We start from the raw sequence: 20,538 nt of genomic DNA on the forward strand, positions 1-20,538 counted from the left end.
ACTTTGCTTCGCCCTCTTCAGGCTTTATGCTCTTTCCAGCTTCAGCATGGTGCTCAAATTCGCCTCAGCAAGGAACATCTTCTGAAAAATGGATTATATCCTAAGCCAATGCCAAAGAACAAACGCAAACTCAGGAAAATGGAACTATTAATGAACAGCGTTAAAATTTAGTACAGTTGTTCTTATGGTGCTAGTTATGATAATCTGTAGCTGACAATACCAGGTTAACTTTTTTATACATTTTAAGTCTGTGGGTTTTTATCTAAAGAATTAAGAGTTACATACTAAACTTACCTAGAAGAAGAAAGTAATCCAAATAGCCATAAAAACAAATTTCACTTACTCAATGGAAAGCAGGATTTATTTCATTCTATATTGTTTTAAAAATGTACCTCTAATTTTTTTTTTTTAATCAGTAATTTGAAATGTGATTAGTTAGTTTAGCTGGGTTAGAAGTTCTTATTTATAAAATGGAATGAAAGGAAAATGGTATGCCTGATTGGTTCAGTATTGTTTCTATGGGTGTTTAATTACGTAGAGACCTACAGTAGAGGATACCTATAGCAAGTTACAGTCTTGTACATGAGCTTTATAGCTTGAAATAAGTAGCAAAAGAAAATGATAATCAAGTAATTTAGGTTGAAATTTTATTTCATAAATAAGTATTTAGGAACTAAACTTGAATTCAGCTAATGTGATTTAAGTGTGCTATTAATTGCCCTAATTTTAAAAATTAAAGTATGATTAGAAAAAGTACATTCGATATATAACATTATATTATTATGTATATAATAATATATATTATTATTGGTATTTATATACAGTAATGATTTGGTATTTCTATACATTGCAAAATGATCACTACAGTGTAGTGATCTGGTTAACATCTGTCACCATGCATAGTTACAACAAATTTTTTTCTTGTGATGAGAAGTTTTAAGATTTACTCCATTAGCAACTTTAAACTATACAATATAGTATTACTAAGTATAGTCACCATGCTATATATTATATCCCCATGACTTAAAAAATGGGCCTTTTTGACCTTCTTCACTCATTTCATTCCACCCTCACTTCTACTTCTGCCTCTGGAAAACACCAGTCATGTTCTGTTTATCATAGAGCTTGTCTTTATATAAGCTTCCCCCCTCCCCAGGTTCCATATATAAGTGATATCATTTCTTTTTCTTACTTCACTTTGCATAATACCCAGAAGTCCATCCATGTTTTTGGAGATGGCAAGATTTCATAATTTTTTATGAATAAATACTATTCCTTTATAGATCTACACATATTAATATATATATATATGTATGTATACCTACGTATATATACACACACACACACACACACATAGACAAACACACACACATGCACACATGTGTCTGTATCACATTTTCTTCATCCACTGATGGATGCTTAGATTGTTTCCTTGTCTCGGCTATTGTATATAATGCTGTAATGAACATGGAGGTGCATATATCTTTTCAAGTTAGTGTTTTCTTTGGATAAATACCCATAAGTGGGGTCACTGGGTCATATGGTAATTCTGTTTTCAATTTTTGAGGAGCCTCCATGCTGTTTTCCATAGTGGCTGCATCAATTTTTATTCCCACCAATAGTGCACAAGGGTTCCCTTTTCTCTACATCCTTACTAGCATTTATTATTTATTGTCTTTTTGGTGATATGGCCATTCTAACAGGTGTGAAGTGGTAGCTCTTCGTGGTTTTTATTCGCATTTCCCTAATTATTTTGTGATGTTGAGCATCTTCTCATGTACCTGTTGGCCATCTATATGTCTTCTTTGAAAAAATGTCTGTTCAGATCATATGCCCATTTTTAAATTGGATTTTTTAATATTTAATTTTATTATTTATATATTTTAGGTATTAATCCATTATTAGTATGTGACTTGCAGATATTTTTCCCTGTTTAAGTAGGTTGCTTTTTCATTTTGTTGATGATTTCCTTTGCTGTGTAAAAGTTATTCAGTTTAATGTAGTCCTACTTGTTTATTTTTTGCTTTTATTGCCTGCCTTTGCTTTTGGTGTCAGATTTAAAAAAATCATTGCCAATCCCTATGTCATAGAGCTTATTGCTTATGTTTTCTTCTAGGAGTTTTATGATTTCTGGTCTTACATTTTAGGTCATAATACATTTTGAGTTGATCTTTGTGTATAGTGTGAGATAGTGGTTCCGTTTCCTTTCTTTTGCATGTGACTGTATGTGGCTGTTTAGTTTTCCCAACAGCATTTATTGAAGAAAATTTCCATCCTTTATGGTAGACTAATTGACCATATAAGTGTGGGTTTATTTCTGGGTTCTCTATTTTGTTTCATTTGTTTTGTGCCTGTATTGTACTTTTTTGATTACTATAGCTTTATAATGTATTTTGAAATCAAGGAGCATGATACCTCTAGCTTTGTTTTCTTTCTCAAGATTGCTTTGACTATTTAGAGTCTGTTTTGGTTTCATACACATTTTAGGATTATTTGTTCTATTTCTGTAAAAATGCCACTGGAATTTTGATAGATAAAGCACAGAATCTGTAGATTGTCTTGGATAGAGCTGTAATTTTTAACCAGGTGCGTGCCATTTTGAAATAGCAAACATTTTCATTTTTATGCAATCTGAATAATTTTAGATTTCTCAGTATTCATTGAACAGATTTGTTGACTGTGATACCCTACTGATATTGAAGTTTTCACATGGAAATAACTGTAGAATGTAAGACTACTATAATTTTGAGAACAAATTTAAATATTTTTAGTGGGCAAAAGCTTTCAATTTAAGAAAATAAATTTTCCTGTCCTCTTGGGAAAATATTTATGGGGATTTTTATATAGAATAAGAGATGTATATGTAGTGTACATGTATTTCTAACTCACATTTACTCCAGTTATATACACATTTAGGCAAGAAGAGGGAGTTCTGGTTTTTTCTTTACTACTAGAGTTTCCTGTATATAGTTTGGAGTTGTAAAGAAAAACTAAACATTAGATTTAAAAGTAAGCTTTATACTCACACACACACATATTTAATTTTTCTAGCATACAGAGCTTTTTAAAGTCACTTACTCTCATTAAGCAGTTTTAAATACATTAAAAAAACTATCATTAATATTTTTAGTTACTAAAAATTTTCAAAATGTGTAGTATTATGTGAGAATTTAACAATCTGACTTTTAAAAGTTGTTACTTTTTTTTATTATATTAGTTGACTTTTAACTTCAGATGCTTTGTATTTGGTTGAGTTGCCTGGACTAGTTCCAGATTTTGTGGATTTGTAGCTGATAGAAGACTTTACATGTAGACTCTACACTTTGATGTAGGGTAGATTATTTTCTGAATTGTTATTTAAGCCATGTGGTTAACTCCAGAGAAGGCAAAGGCACCCCACTCCAGTACTCTTGCCTGGAAAATCCCATGGACTAAGGAGCCTGGTAGGCTGCAGTCCATGGGGTTGCGAAGAGTCGGACACGACTGAACGACTTCGCTTTCACTTTTCACTTTCATGCGTTGGAGAAGGAAATGGCAACCCACTCCAGTGTTCTTGCCTGGAGAATCCCAGGTTTGGGGGAGCCTGGTGGGCTGCCGTCTGTGGGGTTGCATGGAGTCGGACATGACTGAAGCGACTTAGCAGCAGTTAACTCAGAGAGTCACTTATATAAAGGTGACTGTGTGTTTCATCAGCCTGTTTGTGGTGGGTTAAAAAATCGCTGTGTATTGTGAAAATTTTATGTACATAAAGTATTGAGGACTACGGTATACAAAACAAGTCACAGTGCTTAGCAGCTTTCTGTAGCTTAGGTTATAAAATGTATTATATGGAACATGAGAATTTTATTAAGAAAAATTATGTCCCCCCACTTTAAGACTCCAAACCAGCTTTCCTTAGCTGTAACCATTACAATATTAGGGTCTTTTCCCTAAGATTTTGGAAGGAGGAAGCTCTTCACCACCACCGTTGTTAGTGAATTATGTAGAAGAGCACTTTCATATGGCTTTCTTCATCACATATCCCTTTCCTCATCACATATTCCCATTTAATGCACTAAACTGGCTGTTTAAAAATGTGATCATGTTAATAGAGAATCCTTTCCATTGAATGATGTTGAATTTCAGAAAGGTAAATTGTTGATCATGGATACAACTTCATTGGTGTAGAAGTAAATGTTATTGATTCTCTAAGTAAAACATTAGTTTTGACTTAGTAAACTTAAAAGTTTTATATAACTGGATTTTTACTATATAGTTATTCCTTAAAAATAGATAGGAGTTTTTAATAAATTTTTATAGATAATTGGATGTTTTTATAGATTAGTAATACTGTGCTTTTTTTTTTTTTTTTTGTTAATAATGTGTTTTAGATGTGTGAAACTTTGAATCTAATTGTTTGTAGCATAGGATAAACCACTGCCTCTTAATTCCTTTAGCAGTTTTAGTAGATTATAATAGATTAAAATTTGTGCAGGAAATCAGTGCTCCTTAACTTACTCTATGCTGATGACTTGGCTTCCTTAGTTTATTAAAAAAGCATATTAGAGAAAACAAATAATTGTTTATTAATCTTTAATAATTGTTCACTTGAACTAACAACATAAGAATTATTTTTTAAAGAAATTTTATAGTGTAAGGGATTAAAAACACTGAAATAGATATTCTTTGAATAAGAGATTATAATTTACTGTTACTTAAGAATATACTGAGGAATTCAGACATTTTTAAAAGTACATATGCCTCAGTATTATTTCATCACAGATGAACTCTTCATTAATTTTGTATGCTAAAAGTATTTATCCATTTCTGTCTCCAGATATGTTATTTGCAAGGTGAAAAATCTCTTATTACATTTTTTGCATATATTTAATTTTATGGGAAACATAATTGATATGAAAAAGGCAATAACTTACAATGTGAAAAATATCAGATTTTATAAATGCATATTTTTAAAGCTTTATTAAATAATTTTATTTATAAAATTGCATCTTTCTTAATATAATCAATGAAGAAGCAGTTAAAAATATACATGAAAAACCATGATTTTGAATCTAAAATGTAAGCTTGCCTTTTCACATCTCTGGATTATCTGCAATTGAAATGAAACCAGTATTTTAACATACAATTAATAGTATTGTTTAGTAACTCTTAGAATTTTTGCAAATTCAAATTCTATGGGGCAGACAATGACAGATACTTTCACCCATGATGGGTAGTCTTTTATAAAAGAAAAATATTTAGTGAATAAAGTAAAAATAAAAATGAGTAGAAACAGTATCTTTCAGGCAAAATATATTAACAAATCGGCTATTTCTTTAATTTATAAAGGGTTCATTCAGTAAGTTAAAGTGGGAAAAATGGATTATGATGTTACTTTTTGATTTTTTAATTTGTGCTAATTGATTTCATTACTTTTCAGAGTATTGGTCTTCATTTTAGCTTAACGCTTATTAATGTTTATTCTTACAGAGTATAATAATAGTTTTTATTTAGAACTTAACATTTGTAATTTGTAATATCTAATATTCAGTAGATTAATAAAATTAATTTCCATTTTAAAAGAAATCATTACATGATTAATGACTTAATGCTTCTACTAATTTTTGTTGATAAGTTATTTGAATTATTTCAAAATTAAAATTGTTATGTTTTATTTTTATGGTGATTATCAATAACATTATTATTAAAATATCTTGAATGATTAATTTGAAATATTAATATATGAATCATTCCTAGTATTTTGCATCAAAGAACAAAATGTTAGGCAATATATCTCTCCATGCATCTACCATTATTTTGGATAGTTGGCTGTGGTGCTTTAGTAGTGAAATAGGCTTTAGTATTTATAAAAATTCAAGGTCAGTATATAGTAAGAGTGTCTTACGGTCTGTCTTTTATGTCTGTTAGTAGATAGATCTTAGTCTACGTAGTGTTTCTCAGTAATTAGTCCAATAAACCATTTATTTAGTAAATATTTTTATGTAGCACTTAGTATGTATCAGGCACTATTTTAAGTACTAAAGAATATAGTGATGCTTGAAGATAGAATCCTTGTGTCCAAGAAGCTGAAGTTTGGTGGTTGTAAACAGATGTAATAAAATAATTTCAGGTATTGATAGCTGTTATAGAAGAGAGTCCAGAAGTAGAGTATGACAGTTCAGGAGAGCAGTTGGTAAAGGCCTTGCTGGACAAGGTGACTTCTCTGTTTTTTTGCTAAATGATGAGAAGGATACAGCACATAAATAATCTTAAGGAATTTTTCAGGGAAATAATCATTCAGAGGGATCAAAGGACAGGAATTTGTTTTTTTAGAGATATGCGATATTAAGGATAGCTGTCTGGGTAGATTGGTAGACTTGCTGAAGAAAAAAAATGACAGATTTTTGAATCTGATTATATTTTTTCAGTGAAGAAAGTGGTAAAGTTATTAACCAAGTATGAAGAAGGCTATTGAGATATGTTTATGGAGAGAGAGAATAAGGTATTTATCGAGAGTGGGTTTACTGGGGCAAGGAGTAGGACCATTTGGCATTGTTGTGTAGCCCTTTCAGATACATGAGTATACATTTGAAGTAGATCTGTGTATGTGAGTTGTGTATGTGTGTACTCTATGTTCTGCTGTGCTGCCTAGTCCTAGAGGAAGCAGATGATTGGATTGAGGTGTTGTTAGATGAGCCCACGAGAAGGAGAGAGGGTAAGGGAGTTGGGGGTACTGTGTTATAAACTAGACCGCAGACTCTGGGATGGATGAGGAGAGAAGGACATCTAGACCGTCTGTGTGCAAAGCCTTTTCGGTTGTGTCTGACTCTGTGACCCTATGGGCTATAGCCCACCAGGCTCCTCTATCCATGAGATTCTCCAGGCAAGGGTACTGGGTTGCCGTTTCCTTCTGCAGGGGGTCTTCCCGACCCAGGGATCGAACCCATGTCTCTTATGTCTCCTGCATTGGCAGGTGGGTTCTTTACCACTAGTGCCACCTGGGAAGCCATCAAGTAAAGAGTCAAGAAGCTGTGGAATTGGATGGTCAAGTTTTGGGGTCTGGAAGTCCCCAAGAATAACAGGAGTAGTGGTGGAAAGTAGGTGCTGAATTCATGAATGAGTGAGGGGAAGTGACTGGAGGTTAATAGGTAATGTCAACAAGGAGGGAAAGGGGTGATAGTCTGGTAATGCCTTTCAAAGGTGCTATAAGTTTTTAGTGAAGAAAGAGGAAAGAACAAGTGAGTTTGATGGAAAGTGACAAGGGCCATCAAGGAGAACTACTCTGTCTCCAGGCTTTGAGGTACCAGGGATGTGAGAGGAAAAGCAGCTTCCACTTGAGAGGACCACAGAAGCAGCGTCCTAAGGGAGCAGCCAGTTGCACTTATGGTGAGGGAAACATTCAAGGATAGGAGAGCTTACTGGTAATTAGGTTGAGCATCTAATTTATTATATAAATGAGGGAAATTTTATCTATTGTGTGTGACACCGTACAAACAGTAAAGTGATATGCTGCTGCTGCTGCTGCTAAGTCGCTTCAGTCGTGTCCGACTCTGTGCGACCCCATAGACGGCAGCCCACCAGGCTTCCCCGTCCCTGGGATTCTCCAGGCAAGAACACTGGAGTGGGTTGCCATTTCCTTCTCCAATGTATGAAAGTGAAAAGTGAAAGTGAAGTTGCTCAGTCGTGTCGGACTCTAGCGACCCCATGGACTGCAGCCTACCAGGCTCCTCCGTCCATGGAATTTTCTAGGCAAAAGTGATATAGGAATGTTCAAATGGTATTACATAGTCACCCTATTGATCACTGACCATGAATTCTAAAAGGTGCAGTGGAAAGATTTGTTCATTGTGTATATTTTTCCCATACTACCAAGGAATTAAATCAGTTTCTGAGGACACTGACCTAGTGTTCCACAAATTTAACTCAGTTCTGATACTCCTGAGTGCCGGGGTCCAGCCCCGGTGGATCCAGGGAATTTGAAGCAGGGACGGCGTCGGCGAGGATCAGGAAACAATTGCTTAATTAAATGTTAATTAAGGATATAAAGAGTGGTTAAATAAGAATAGCTCAGTGAGGAAATACAGTGGAGAAAAGCGGCTGAAATAAGGATAGCTCAGTGAGGAAATTCATTGGAGAAAAGAGGCTGAATAATTCAGCCAGAAGGTGAGAGAAAGAACGACATGGGGAAACCAAGTTTCGGTGAACAAGGCCCGCACTTTATTTTCCAAAGTAGTTTTTATACCTTAAGTTGTGCATAGAGGATAATGGGGGAAGGGATAGGGTCATGCAGTAAGCCAGGCTTTCTTCCTGCAAACTTATCATATGCAAAAGTTTAGGTGATTTGCATCATCTTCTGGCCTGGAGGCCTGTTAACATTTTAAGACCCTTTCTTCAGAAAACTTATTTTTCTCTAAAGGTGATTAGTCAGGCGCCACCCTCCAAAAGCATTAGATAAAGTTGCATTCCTATAGGGCAAAGGTGTGATGGGCTATAACAAGAAAAAGAATTAACTCAAGGGTCCAAGGTTACAAACATTAAAGCTACTACCTACACCAATTATATTAATCAATACACTGCCAGGGACACAGCAGGTAAGGGATATGGAAACTTAGCAGCAAACATTGGCCCAAAAAGTGAAAAACCCTTCACCAACACAATTTCTAATCAATCTTTTAACTGCTCAAAGGAATCTGTATTTAGACAGTTTAGAACATCTCATGCCTCTCACAGTTGGGAGGCTGTGAGCAATCACATGTGGTCGGAAAAACCTATTCAGGCAGGCTAGAGGACTTCCAAAGGAGTTTGTAGGTTGAAACACTATCACACCCAGGAACTTTATTACCTGGAGCTGTAAGTTAACTTTTTTTTTTTTTTTTTTTTTTTTTTTTTTCAGAGAGAGGTAGTAGGGCCCCCGTAAAGTCAGAGGTGTAGGTGAGAGCACAAAGCAGAAAGTAGGCAGACTCTGGTTTTGGGGGTAGATGCTCGAGAATTTTCAGGGGGACTCCTGGGGCTCGATCCCGCCTTTGCGTATGCCGAGCCTCCTTCCTCATGACCTTTGCCACGGGCGGAGCTCCTGCTCCTGGCACCTGAGAGACAGCGGTGGATTCCACAGACTACAGTCTCAACCTCCCAAGTCACTCCCCTGCCTCAGGTCCAGATTGTCACCTGTGCCTTCTGACCAGCTGGCTGTAGACCGAAAGGTCCAACAATCCTTGCCTTGGGTTGGATTAGTTTGCTGCAGTGGCCCACAGAACTTGGAGAAACATTTTACTTACGAGATTGGCAGTTTATTATTGAAGGATGTAACTCAAGAAGAGCCAGATGGAAGAATTACATAGGACAAGGTATATAGGATGGGGCCTGGAGCTTCCATGCCCTCTCTAGGCTCATCACTCTCCCTGAATCTCCATATTTTCACCAACCTGGAAGCTCTCTAAACACTTTCCTTTTTGGATTTTTACAGAAGCTTTGTTATATAAGTATGTTTGATTAAATCAATGACCATTGGAGATTGATTCACCCTCAACCACTCTCCTCTTCATGGTCTTTCTAATTATGGCTTATTTTACTTAGAGTTATAACCTCCAGAATCATCCATGTTGTTGAAAATGGCAGAATTTCCTTTTTTAAAATCATTAAACACAGACATGCACACACATACTACATTTTATTTATCCATTGAAGGACACTTAGTTCACTTCCATATTTTGGCTGTTGTGAATAATCCTGTAGTAACATGTGGGTACTGAAAGTTTCAACCCTCCAATCCTGTGGCTGGTACTCCTGGCAGCAGGCCCCCATCATTAAGTGCTTAAAAGTCACCTTGTTAACATAAACTCAGGGTTGGTTGAAAGGGGTTTGTTATAAACGTTAGGACCCCTTTATTGCTTTTATCACTTAGGAAATTCCAAAGATTTTAGGAGCTCTGTCAGAAATGAGAAAGAAGATGAAATACATATTTCTTGTTAAAAATCACAGTATCACAGTTTGTAAGGATAGGAAGAATAGGAAACGGATTTTTAGAGAAGTCTAGTGGTGAGTCTGTAGGATGACAGATAATCTTGGAAGTTTGCATTTCTTATTGAAATGACTGGACATGTAAAGTATGATGGGACTCATCCTGAGGTCAGAACACTCAGTAAATCTTTAAATCCCAAGAATGTTTTTATATTGTTACAAAGGAATAATTGGAAAATATGATTGTATGTATTTATATAATGTGATGATTTGATATACATATGCATTATAAAATGATTACCAAGATCAAGATAATTAACACATCCATCACCTCACGTAGTTGACACTGGCAACTCTTTTGTGTATCTGGTGAGAATGCTTAGGATCTAATACACAAAGTAACTTGATATTTTTGTATACTGCAAAATGATCATCTCAATAAGTCTAGTTAATATCCATAACCATACAGAATTGCAATTTTTTTTTGCTTGCTGTGAGAACTTTCAAGATTTACTTTCATAGCAACTTTCAAATATACACATATTATTAAGTATAGTCCCCATGCTGTGTATTAGATCCTCAGAACTTATTCTTCTTGTAACTGAAAATTTGTGCCCATTGCCCTGTATCACCCTAATCCCCCCTACCCCAGCCCCTGGTAACTACCATTCTATTTTCTTTTCCAATGAAATTAGCATTTTTTTTTTTTTAAGATTTCACATATAAGTGATATCATTTAGTATTTGTCTTTCTTTATTTTACTTAGCATAGTGCCCTCCACTGTACATCCATGTTGTTGCACATGGCAGGATTTACTTCCTTTTTATGACTGAATAATATCTGTGTGTGTGTGTGTGTGTGTGTGTAATATTTTCTCTTAATCTGTTGACCCAATGAAGTACATTAGATTGTGTTCGTGTTTTGGCTATTGTGAAAAATGCTGTAATATGAGGATGCAGGTTTGTCTTATAGATTCTGATTTTAATTCCTTCATATGTATACCCAGAAGTGGGATTGATGAACCATATGGTGGCTCTATTTTTTTATTTTTTGAGGAACTATCATATTGTTTTCCATAGTGGATGTACCATTTTACATTTCTACCTGCAGTGTTTAGGGGTTCCCTTTTCTCAACATTTTTGTTCTCTCGTGTTCTTGATGTGTTTTGTTCTCTTTTGTTCTCTTTTAACAGGTATGAGATGATAACTCATTGTAGTTTTAAACTTTTTTATTTCTTTATTGAAGTATAGTTAGTTTACAGTTACATTCTGCAGTATTCTTGCCTGGATAATTCCATGGTCAGAGGAGCCTCGCAGGCTACATGGCGTTGCAAAGAGTTGGACACGACTGAGCGACTAACACTAACATATTAATTTCAGGTGTACCACACAGTGATTCAGTTATATATATGTATCTGTGTGTACATATATGTATCTGTGTGTGTATATGTATATATTCTTTTTCAGATTCTTTTCCATTATAGGTTACTACAGAATATTGAATATATTTCCCTGTGCTATACAGTAGGTCTTTGTTGGTGATCTGTTTTATATATAGTAGTGTACATACATTAATTCCAGCCTTCTAAATTAGACGGGATAAATTGCCCCTCCTCCTCTTTCCACTTTGGTAACCATAAGTTTGTTTTCTGTGTCTGTGAGTCTGTTTCTGCTTTATAAATAAGTTCATTTGTATTTTTTATTCCACATATAAGCGATGTCACGATACTTGTTTTTCTCTGACTTCACTTAGCATGATAAACTCTTAAGTCCATCCATGTTGCTACAAATGGTGTTATTTTGTTCTTTTTTAATGGCTGAGTAATAATTCCATTATACACGCGTGCATACACACACACACCCCCCACTTCTATAACCATTCATCTGTCAGTGGACATTTAAATTCCTTCCATGTCTTGGCTATTGTAAACAGTGATGCAGTGAACATTGGGGTGCATGTATCTTTTTGAATTATAGTTTTCTCTGGATATATGCCCAGGGGTGGGATTGCAGGATCATATGTTAACTCTGTTTTTAATTTTTTAAGGAACTTCCATACTGTTCTCCATAGTGGCTGCATAATTATGGTTTTGATTTTCATTTCTCTGATGATTAGTAGAATAAGACCCAACTGTATACATTCCATAAGATGCTCCAAACATTTTAAAAGTCAAGACAAGGTTAAAGGTAAAAGGTTGGAAAGAGATATACCATGCAGATTTTGACTTTTTAAATTTTCTAATCCATGTTATTTTATCCTTCATCCAGCATATATATATTTAACACCTAGTAGCTGTCAGGTACTGTCTTAAGTACAATGTTGTATGTTTAAAAAACCTAGTTATTTGGATTTCCCTTTATTTTGAAGTTAGGAAAAGTTGAGAGTGGTAGGAGATTTTCACATAAATGTTTGTTCCTAAAAAAGTCTTATTCTTAAAGGAAAAAAGCCAACTTGCACAGCCTGACTGTCCAGTTAATTCTTTTTTTATGGTTATAAATGTCTACCAGAAAAAAACAGAATACTTTTAGTCACAGTGGTAGGCATCAGCAGTCTTTAGTAAATCCTTTAATCCTGTCTGGATCTTTATAAGGAAGGATATAACAGTAATATTTTATATGTATTTGTTTGATTAAAAAGTTGTTTCAATGCTTGTGATCTAGTCATTAATTCTTTAATGTATTACTTTAGAAACCATGTCACATTTACTTCCTTTCTGAATGGGGAATGGAATCTGAGTTTTCCTCTTGAGTGCAGGATGTTATTCTCAACATGTGGTGAATCCCTGTCAGAAATGAATAAAAGCTTCATTAGATGTTTCTTATAAAGAAAATTAATTTTCTTTTCTTAACCTACTTCACTTTATTATCAAAATATAATCAGAAAAAGGATTATAATATATGTTGACAGGGCTTTCCTGCAGAGAGGTTGTTCCAGTTGACTTGCTGATTTCTACAGGAAAATTCCTTGCCTAGTGCATAATTTAGGTATGATAGTAGCAAGGGACTGCACTGACCAATGATTTCAGTGAAGAAATCATGTTAAAACCAAAATATTTCATGTAAAATGTATGATTTCCTTAATGTTCTTATTTAATATTTAATAAATCCAGCCCTGAAGGATAGTCTTTGAAATGCAAGTTCAGCTACCTGACTGATACTTTTGCATGCCACAATTAGAGCTGTCAAAACAGTCTTTTAAAAATAGAACCAGAAAGAGATTGAGTGCTTGTTGTCTGAAGTTGTACTAACATTACTTGATGTGAATACAGGATTTGCACAAAAGATGAGGCTAGAAAAAACTTTCTGGCTCTAAGTACAGCACTACCCATAACATGCATCAAAGGAAGCGTGTATTTTTCAAGGCTATGGTGAGATCTTTTAATTATTTAGATATATATATGAAAAAGCAGGCATAGCCAAAAAAAAATTATGAAGAAACATGTAGGTAAACATTTCTGAAATTTGCTTATGGAACAAAGAGCCTCAAATATGTTGTTATAATATGGAAAAGAAAATAGGGCGATATATGGAGAATCCTAAAATAGTTATTCATAAAGGACATCATACATCTGACAGAACTGCTTTTAATTTATTATCTTAGGACTGCATAGAGTAAGTGAAGTAAGGTAATAAATAGCTCATCAATTCCTAGTCTTTTCTTTTGCAAAACATATTTTTAAATGATCAAAATCTGAAATGTTTCCTAATTCACAAATAAAGTTCTCATTCTGCATTGCTAAGAATCCAGCAATCAGCCAAACAGAATTGCGTAATTTAGATATAGTTCTTGCATTTAGGTTGGATATAGATACAGTTTTTGCATCAATTTTTTGCTCCTCTTTCACCTTTTTTGCCCATATATTTAAAGCAGTCTAGAAAAATTCTCTCCCTTTCTCTCCCTCCCTCTCTGCATTCTTATAGTGACTTAACCTGATGTTATTGTAAGCCAGGTTCCTGACTGTCAGATATCAAAATTCTGATAGAAATTTTGTGACAAATTCTGTAGCAGCATCTCAAACATAATGTCAGGGGGTAAATCGCCCCACTCCTTTTAAGTAGAAAATGAATGATAAAATCTGTACTGTAATATCAAGTGTTCTGCTCTCAAACTGCCTAACTTGCTCAAAAGTCAGGAAGAGCAAAGAGAAACATTGGTCCCTGCAGTATGTGAAATTTTAAAATGTGTATGTTACCTTTTGAAGGAGAAACTAAATTGTTGTTTAAAGGTTTTTGGCTAAAAGCTTTATTATCTACTCCCCAGTAACTCTCCCTTGGCTTCATATTGTGATTATCTCCAGCTGAGTGCTGGAGATGGGCCAGCTATGGTTGGTCACTGCATTAGAGTGCAGGGAGTACCTGTACCTGAGGTGAACTGTTAAGAAAGTGAAACTCTCAGGCCCAGCAGAAGAAGAGCCCTTAAGGGCACTTGGCAGTTCCATTAGCAGTTATGCCAAAAAGAGAAAACCCTGTGGAGCTTGGACCAGGCTGACGCATGCTCATCCTCCCTGTGCAGAAAGAGTGCTCTGGATTGTGGAGATGCTGCTGCCCAGGATCCTTAACATCCTGTGATCTCTTTCAGGGTTGCCTTTCTAGATGTGGGGTTTTCGTTACTGTATCTCTAGAGCTCCTGATGAAAAACGGATGTGTTCTCTTCAAAAGCGCCAGACACGTGATTAAGAAAGAAAAAGTAAATGTTTGCTGATCTACAAAGACCCTCATAAACTAGAGATAGCAGAAAGAGAAGGGGGCATGAAGGTCTTTCAGAGAAGCGGGAAGTTCAAGCCCCTGAAATGCTGCACCTACAGCTATCAGTCTTGAGAATACTAAGCCCCTCCCCAGATCACAAAGATTCCTTTATGAAATACTCATGGTAGAGAATTTTTATAAAATCATTAAAGTGATTTCTTAAAAATATACCTGCCTATATACATCCCGAGGAGCACTGTCCCTATCAGAATAGTCAGGTCAAGATGTTACACACATTTTCCACAATATTTTAGAAATCTTCCTGAATTGCATCCAGAATACAGGTCAATTTTTTCATATTCTTAAAGGTAAGAAAGTTATCTCTTGATTGTTGATTTATTATTCAAATACTTTAGCTCAAAATAGGAAAGTGGAAATCAACCTAACTTTACTGCAAAAATATGGTGAAGAAATTATTGTTTCTTTTGAGTTAAAAAGAAAATGCAGGCACTTCGCCATTTCTGTACATCAAGCCTGATTTCTCATGTAGTATAAATTCTTCATGAAGGAGTCTGTTGATGTGAAAGAAAAAGTCCATATTTGCATTACTTTTGCATCAGATATTTAGACATTTAAGGCTTCTAAGTATTATAGATTTCTTCTGATTTGTTTAATTACTGATTAATATTTATTATATTAAGTTTTTGGCCCCCCAAAATCATCTTAATGTGTTTGCTCAGTCTGTGACAAAATAATTGCTAAAGTTTGTTCATGTTAATTTTATTTTACAATCATCTTTTCTTTCATCTATATTTGACTCCTTAATAATTAAATCTATTTTAATGAACTAAGTCTTAGCTTTTCAACATTTTCATAGGTCTTCCAGATAATTAGATAACTTACCATTCCTTATATAACTGTGAATTATTAAAACTTCCAAAGAGCCCAAACTGCTCTACCTTAATATAACTTCAACTGTATGAGCTTTTAGCAGGTCAAAATACCTTTCAAAAAACCAAATTTTTGATCAGTGTCATAACCAGTTACCTGATATGAAGCAACAAGAATGTGCAAGAATGATATCAAAACTTTACTAGCTGATTTTTGTTGTTCTTGAACAGGTAACTGCAAGTTGTAATGTTGCAGTATTTTCTGTTTTAGTCAGTCTTCTTTTTTATAATGACTGAGCACAGTACATACTTCCAGTATTTTTCTATAACCAAAAAAAAGGAGCTTCTGGTTGTGAAATTGCAGCTTACTTGCTGTCACTGGATCCTGTTTTGTTACTGATTACTGAGAGTTCTGATGAAGGGGAGTTGCTAGTAAATGCATTTGTGGCTAGATTTCCATCCTGCCTAAACCCCCATTGTACTTTCAACCCTGGGGGGTTGAACTTGATCATATTTAAACCTCAGTGACTCTCTTTTCATCTTTTTTCACTTGAAAGCCTAGATCTTCCTTTTTCCCTAAAACCTCATCTTGCCATGTGTGCTCAGTTGTATCCTACTCTTTGCAACCCTATGGACCGTAAGCCACCAGGTTCCTCTATCCATGGGGTTTTCCAGGCAAGAATACTGTGGTGGGTTTCCATTTCCTACTCCAGGAGATCTTCCCTACTCAGAGATTGAACCCATGTCTGTTGCATCTCCTACATTGACAGGCAGATTCTTTACCACTGTGTTACCTGGGAATCTCAAAGCCTCATCGAGGTCCATTTAAATAAGGCCTCAAAAGAGTGATTGGACAGTAAGTACACTCAGGCCTGTAATAGCATCTGTTGAAGAAAACATATAGTGGGGAGAAGCAATAGGAGAATTGGGTTTCTCACTGACATTCACCTGCTGAAGCAGAGCACAGAAATATTTTTAACAGTGCTGAGTGAAGGCCCTGGCCCTTGGGATGTAGAATTTTAAAAATTAATTATTGGAGGATGTATCAGCCCATCCCCTGCCATGATCAGGAACTGGTATTCAAGCCTTAGGGCTACAGCTGTATAACACGGTAGAATCTACACTTGTTCCATCCCCTTGGTATTTGCTAAATCATCTCTCTACAGAGGCTAGACACCTTTCTGTGGAGCCTCTCTGCATTCTCAACCTTGTTCACCATTCTGTCTCACACAGTAAGGTGGCCATTGATAGATGAGAGCAAATGTTGCCTTAATCCACTTCTCATCATGACCCTGTGTTCCTCTTACCAAAGCATCCAGTCATTAGTCCTAGGGAAGGTGGTGAGTGGGACATCAATTTGGGGTACTTCTCGTATCAGTTTTGTCACAGGCTCACTCAAGAGAATTGCTCCCTCATGGTAGAGAGGCTGTGATGAAACAATTTGTTTTAGATATGTGGATATGACATTGGTGGCCTGAGCACTAACTTTTTTTTTTTTTAACAACGTGCACATGGTTTAATTAAAAAAAAAATGCCAGTTGCTAGCATTTCACATTGGGAATCTCACTTAAAATTTAAGATTTCTCTTTTCTTTTAAAAAATTGAAAAAGTTTGCCTCCTTGAGCCTATGTTCCTTCATGGCGACCGATGGAGGTCAGTGTTGCCTGTCCCCTTTGGACGTGCATTCTTCTGTGTCCATTTTTCCCTGGCCTAGAGCACAGTCACTTGTATTATTGCCTGGCTCCTGTGTTTATTTGGGTCTGAACCTTTTGTTTTAGAATCTCACTGAATGTGTGACTGCTGATGTATTGCTTTCAAGTCTGTCTAATCTAAAGGTACAAAAACGGGCCAGATTAACAGCACCCCACTCCAGTACTCTTGCCTGGAAAATCCCATGGACGGAGGAGCCTGGTAGGCTGCAGCCCATGGGGTCGCCAAGAGTTGGACCTGACTGAGAGACTTCACTTTCACTTTTCACTTTCGTGCATTGGAGAAGGAAATGGCAACCCACTCCAGTGTTTTGCCTGGAGAATCTCAGGGATGGGGGAGCCTGGTGGGCTGCTGTCTATGGGGTCGCACAGAGTCGGACACGACTGAAGTGACTTAGCCGCAACAGTCATAAAAATATTGTTTCTAAGATGTTTTCAGTTTATACTTTGGACTTGGCAATTTGCCGAAAGTGTTAGTGTAAGTTTTTAGTAGAGAATAATTGTATTTCTATATGAACTGAATTGCTCATTCAAAATCTTTGTTCCTTGGGGGTGGAAGCAAGGTTAGGGAGGACATTTCCTGCTGCTGCTGCTCTCTGCACTTAAAACCTTTTACACAATTTTGATTGCTGGAGTACTTGAGTAAAAATTTTATTGTATAGGGATGATGCACAAATTGTTTTGAAGGAATAGTGTTTGTCTTGAACATAAGTGACAGTAGCACGAGACAGCAGGTTAGTGGAGTCTTATGAAGCATTGGGCTTCCTGGGTAGCTCAAATGGTAAAGAATATGCCTGAATGCGGGAAGCCTGGGTTTGACTGCTGGGTTGGGAAGATCCCGTGGAGAAGGGCAATGTAACCCACTCCAGTATTCTTGTGTGAAGAATTCCATGGACAGAACAGCCTGGTGGGTTACAGTCCATGGGGTTGCAAAGAGTTGGACACAACTGAGCTATTTTACTCACTTCATTAGGCACTGGATATAACTGACCCCATATTCAGAGACTGCTCACCTTCCACTGTTCTTCATACTTTCCTAGAATGTTTGTATCTGGGGGGAGTAGGGCATATTGAAGATGCATGCCAGAGACTAAAGCAAAAGTGATTATGGTTCTGTTGCTTTCTGGTAAATCTGAAGACTTTTATGCGAGATCTTGACACTATTTCATTCTTGCTTTTCCTCCTAAGTTGAGACAAGGTGCTAAAAGCATATGTTATAGAATGAGCATCTGAGGAAGTATTCTAAATTTGGTAAATGAATGTAAAACTGTTGAAGTGGCTAGCTTTTCTGGAGAGCATCAAGAGTAGGGTGTGTGTGGAGCAGTAAATGAGGCAGAGAAAAAATGGGATGCAGAGAGGGAAAGAGAGAGAGAGGGAGAGAATGCCCATGTGTGCGTGTAGTATGTAATATTGAAGAATTTTAGGGAAGAATTAACACTGAATTGGGAACAATTCTGGGCATCTGTGAGATGCAACTGACTATAGAATTAAAATGCCAAAGCCTTCTTTTGCTTGCTTTTCTATACATCTGTTCTCCTGGATGCTACTGACATTTGTACTTTTTGAGTCTTTTAAGAAATTTTAAGGTGAAGTAACTGATCAGGTCTGTAAGTATTACTCGAAAGATGAGGCAAAATCACAATTGCATTGACTTTTGGAAAACTGTTGATCTGAATGTGAAGTGACATCTAAGAGGCAAGTGGGGTAGAGCTGTTAGCAGATTGTAGATGGTTCATTTCCAAGGCCATGCAGTTATTTCAGTATTGACCCAAGTCTGCAAACACTGTGTGGAAGTATCCATTTCCTTTTTATTTTCAGCTCACAACAAACCAAAAAAATTGTACTACATTTGGAATCATCAGTTGCCTTTCATGATGAAATCAAAGATATGTAAGTTGAAATCTTAATATGAAGATTTTATTTATGAAAAATTTAAATGATTATATTTCTGAAAAGCACTCCAATTTATAACTTGAAGATATAAAAATATAATGTAAGCTTATTCAGTTAGTTAAAAAAACAATATAAAATAACACATCAATGGTAAACGGTGTAATACAATATATGTCCACCTGGTCTGTATATTTTAGTAGTAAAGTTCAGTTCAATTCAGTTCAGTCACATAGTCGTGTCCGACTCTTTGTGACCCCATGAATCGCAGCACGCCAGGCCTCCCTGTCCATCACCAACTCCCGGAGTTCACTCAAACTCAAGTCCATTGAGTTGGTGATGCCATCCAGCCATCTCATCCTCTGTCGTCCCCTTCTCCTCCTGCCCCCAATCCCTCCCAGCATCGGAGTCTTTTCCAATGAGTCAACTCTTCACATGAGCTGGCCAGAGTACTGGAGTTTCAGCTTTAGCATCATTCCTTCCAAAGAACACCGAGGGCTGATCTCCTTTAGAATGGACTGGTTAGTAGTAAAGGGAGAACCTTAATTCAAATGTTTAAAAGATAATCTTTAATTGACATGGTTATTAATCTAAATGTGGGTGCTTGAAAGGAAAAAAGACACAGAGAACCTCACAGGTACCAGATCATCTTAATGGAAGCTTGAAACCTGAGAGAAAAATTATCTAATGTCCTGGTCAAAAAAATGCTTCTAAACCCTATAAGCTGATGCAGAATTCATCAGGGTTATGAACCAATAATCACTTTTAGGGGCCAGTTTCTATAAGCTACACTAGCTTCTAGTGTAATGATATAATCTTACTAACTTGTGCATCCTGTGTTGTCACATGGTAAATACTAAGTTAATGACAAGAAGATGAATGATTTATTTAGATGCTAAGATTCTGGTTTGGTGTTACGGTAGCTTATAATTCAGAGAAGTTTAAAATGTAAGCGTATTATTGGATACCCATGACTCTGACTTGCTTATTAGATAACCTAAAAATTCATATGGTTAAACTAAGAAAATAGTGTGAAGTCCTTCTGAAAGCCTGATTTCTGGAGGGGTTCCTAATCATAGAAGGAAAAAAGGACTTTGGGGAAATAACTCTGTGTGCTCATTTTTCCCACCTAGTATTTTTATTTGTGTGAAATCAGATTAATATAATCATCAAAGAAACCTCTAGAAGAATAGGATAAGACTACAGGGAGTGACAGGAAGTCATAAATCATTCTCTCTAGTAGGCTATGTGTGGAAGGGAGGAAGCACAAATTTCACTGATTTGTAGAGGGCGACTTCATTTTCACTTTCACTTTTTCACTTTATGTAAAATAGCAGATCTTTTCTAACTCTGGTTTTGGAGCTTCCTTCTTTCCATGGATTTATCTTGGTGTTACTGCTCATTTAGTGGAGTGCCCTGGAGCTGGGG

The 20,538-nt window shown here is 36.0% G+C and overlaps 1 protein-coding gene across 2 annotated transcripts in view; it reads left to right on the forward strand.

The window, feature by feature from the left end:
• The window catches only part of DTWD2 (DTW domain containing 2), a 108,212-nt gene that overhangs the window by 72,756 nt on the left and 14,918 nt on the right, over positions 1 to 20,538 (forward strand). For both annotated transcript variants that reach the window (XM_070374107.1, XM_005890850.3), the window contains one exon: positions 1 to 20,538. This exon is cut by the window's right edge and continues 14,918 nt beyond it. In XM_070374107.1, coding sequence (XP_070230208.1) covers positions 1 to 171 — 171 coding nt within the window. In that variant the 3' untranslated portion in view covers positions 172 to 20,538.

This window comes from Bos mutus, chromosome 7, assembly GCF_027580195.1.
Source record: "Bos mutus isolate GX-2022 chromosome 7, NWIPB_WYAK_1.1, whole genome shotgun sequence".
In the NCBI taxonomy this organism is placed as follows: domain Eukaryota; kingdom Metazoa; phylum Chordata; class Mammalia; order Artiodactyla; family Bovidae; genus Bos; species Bos mutus.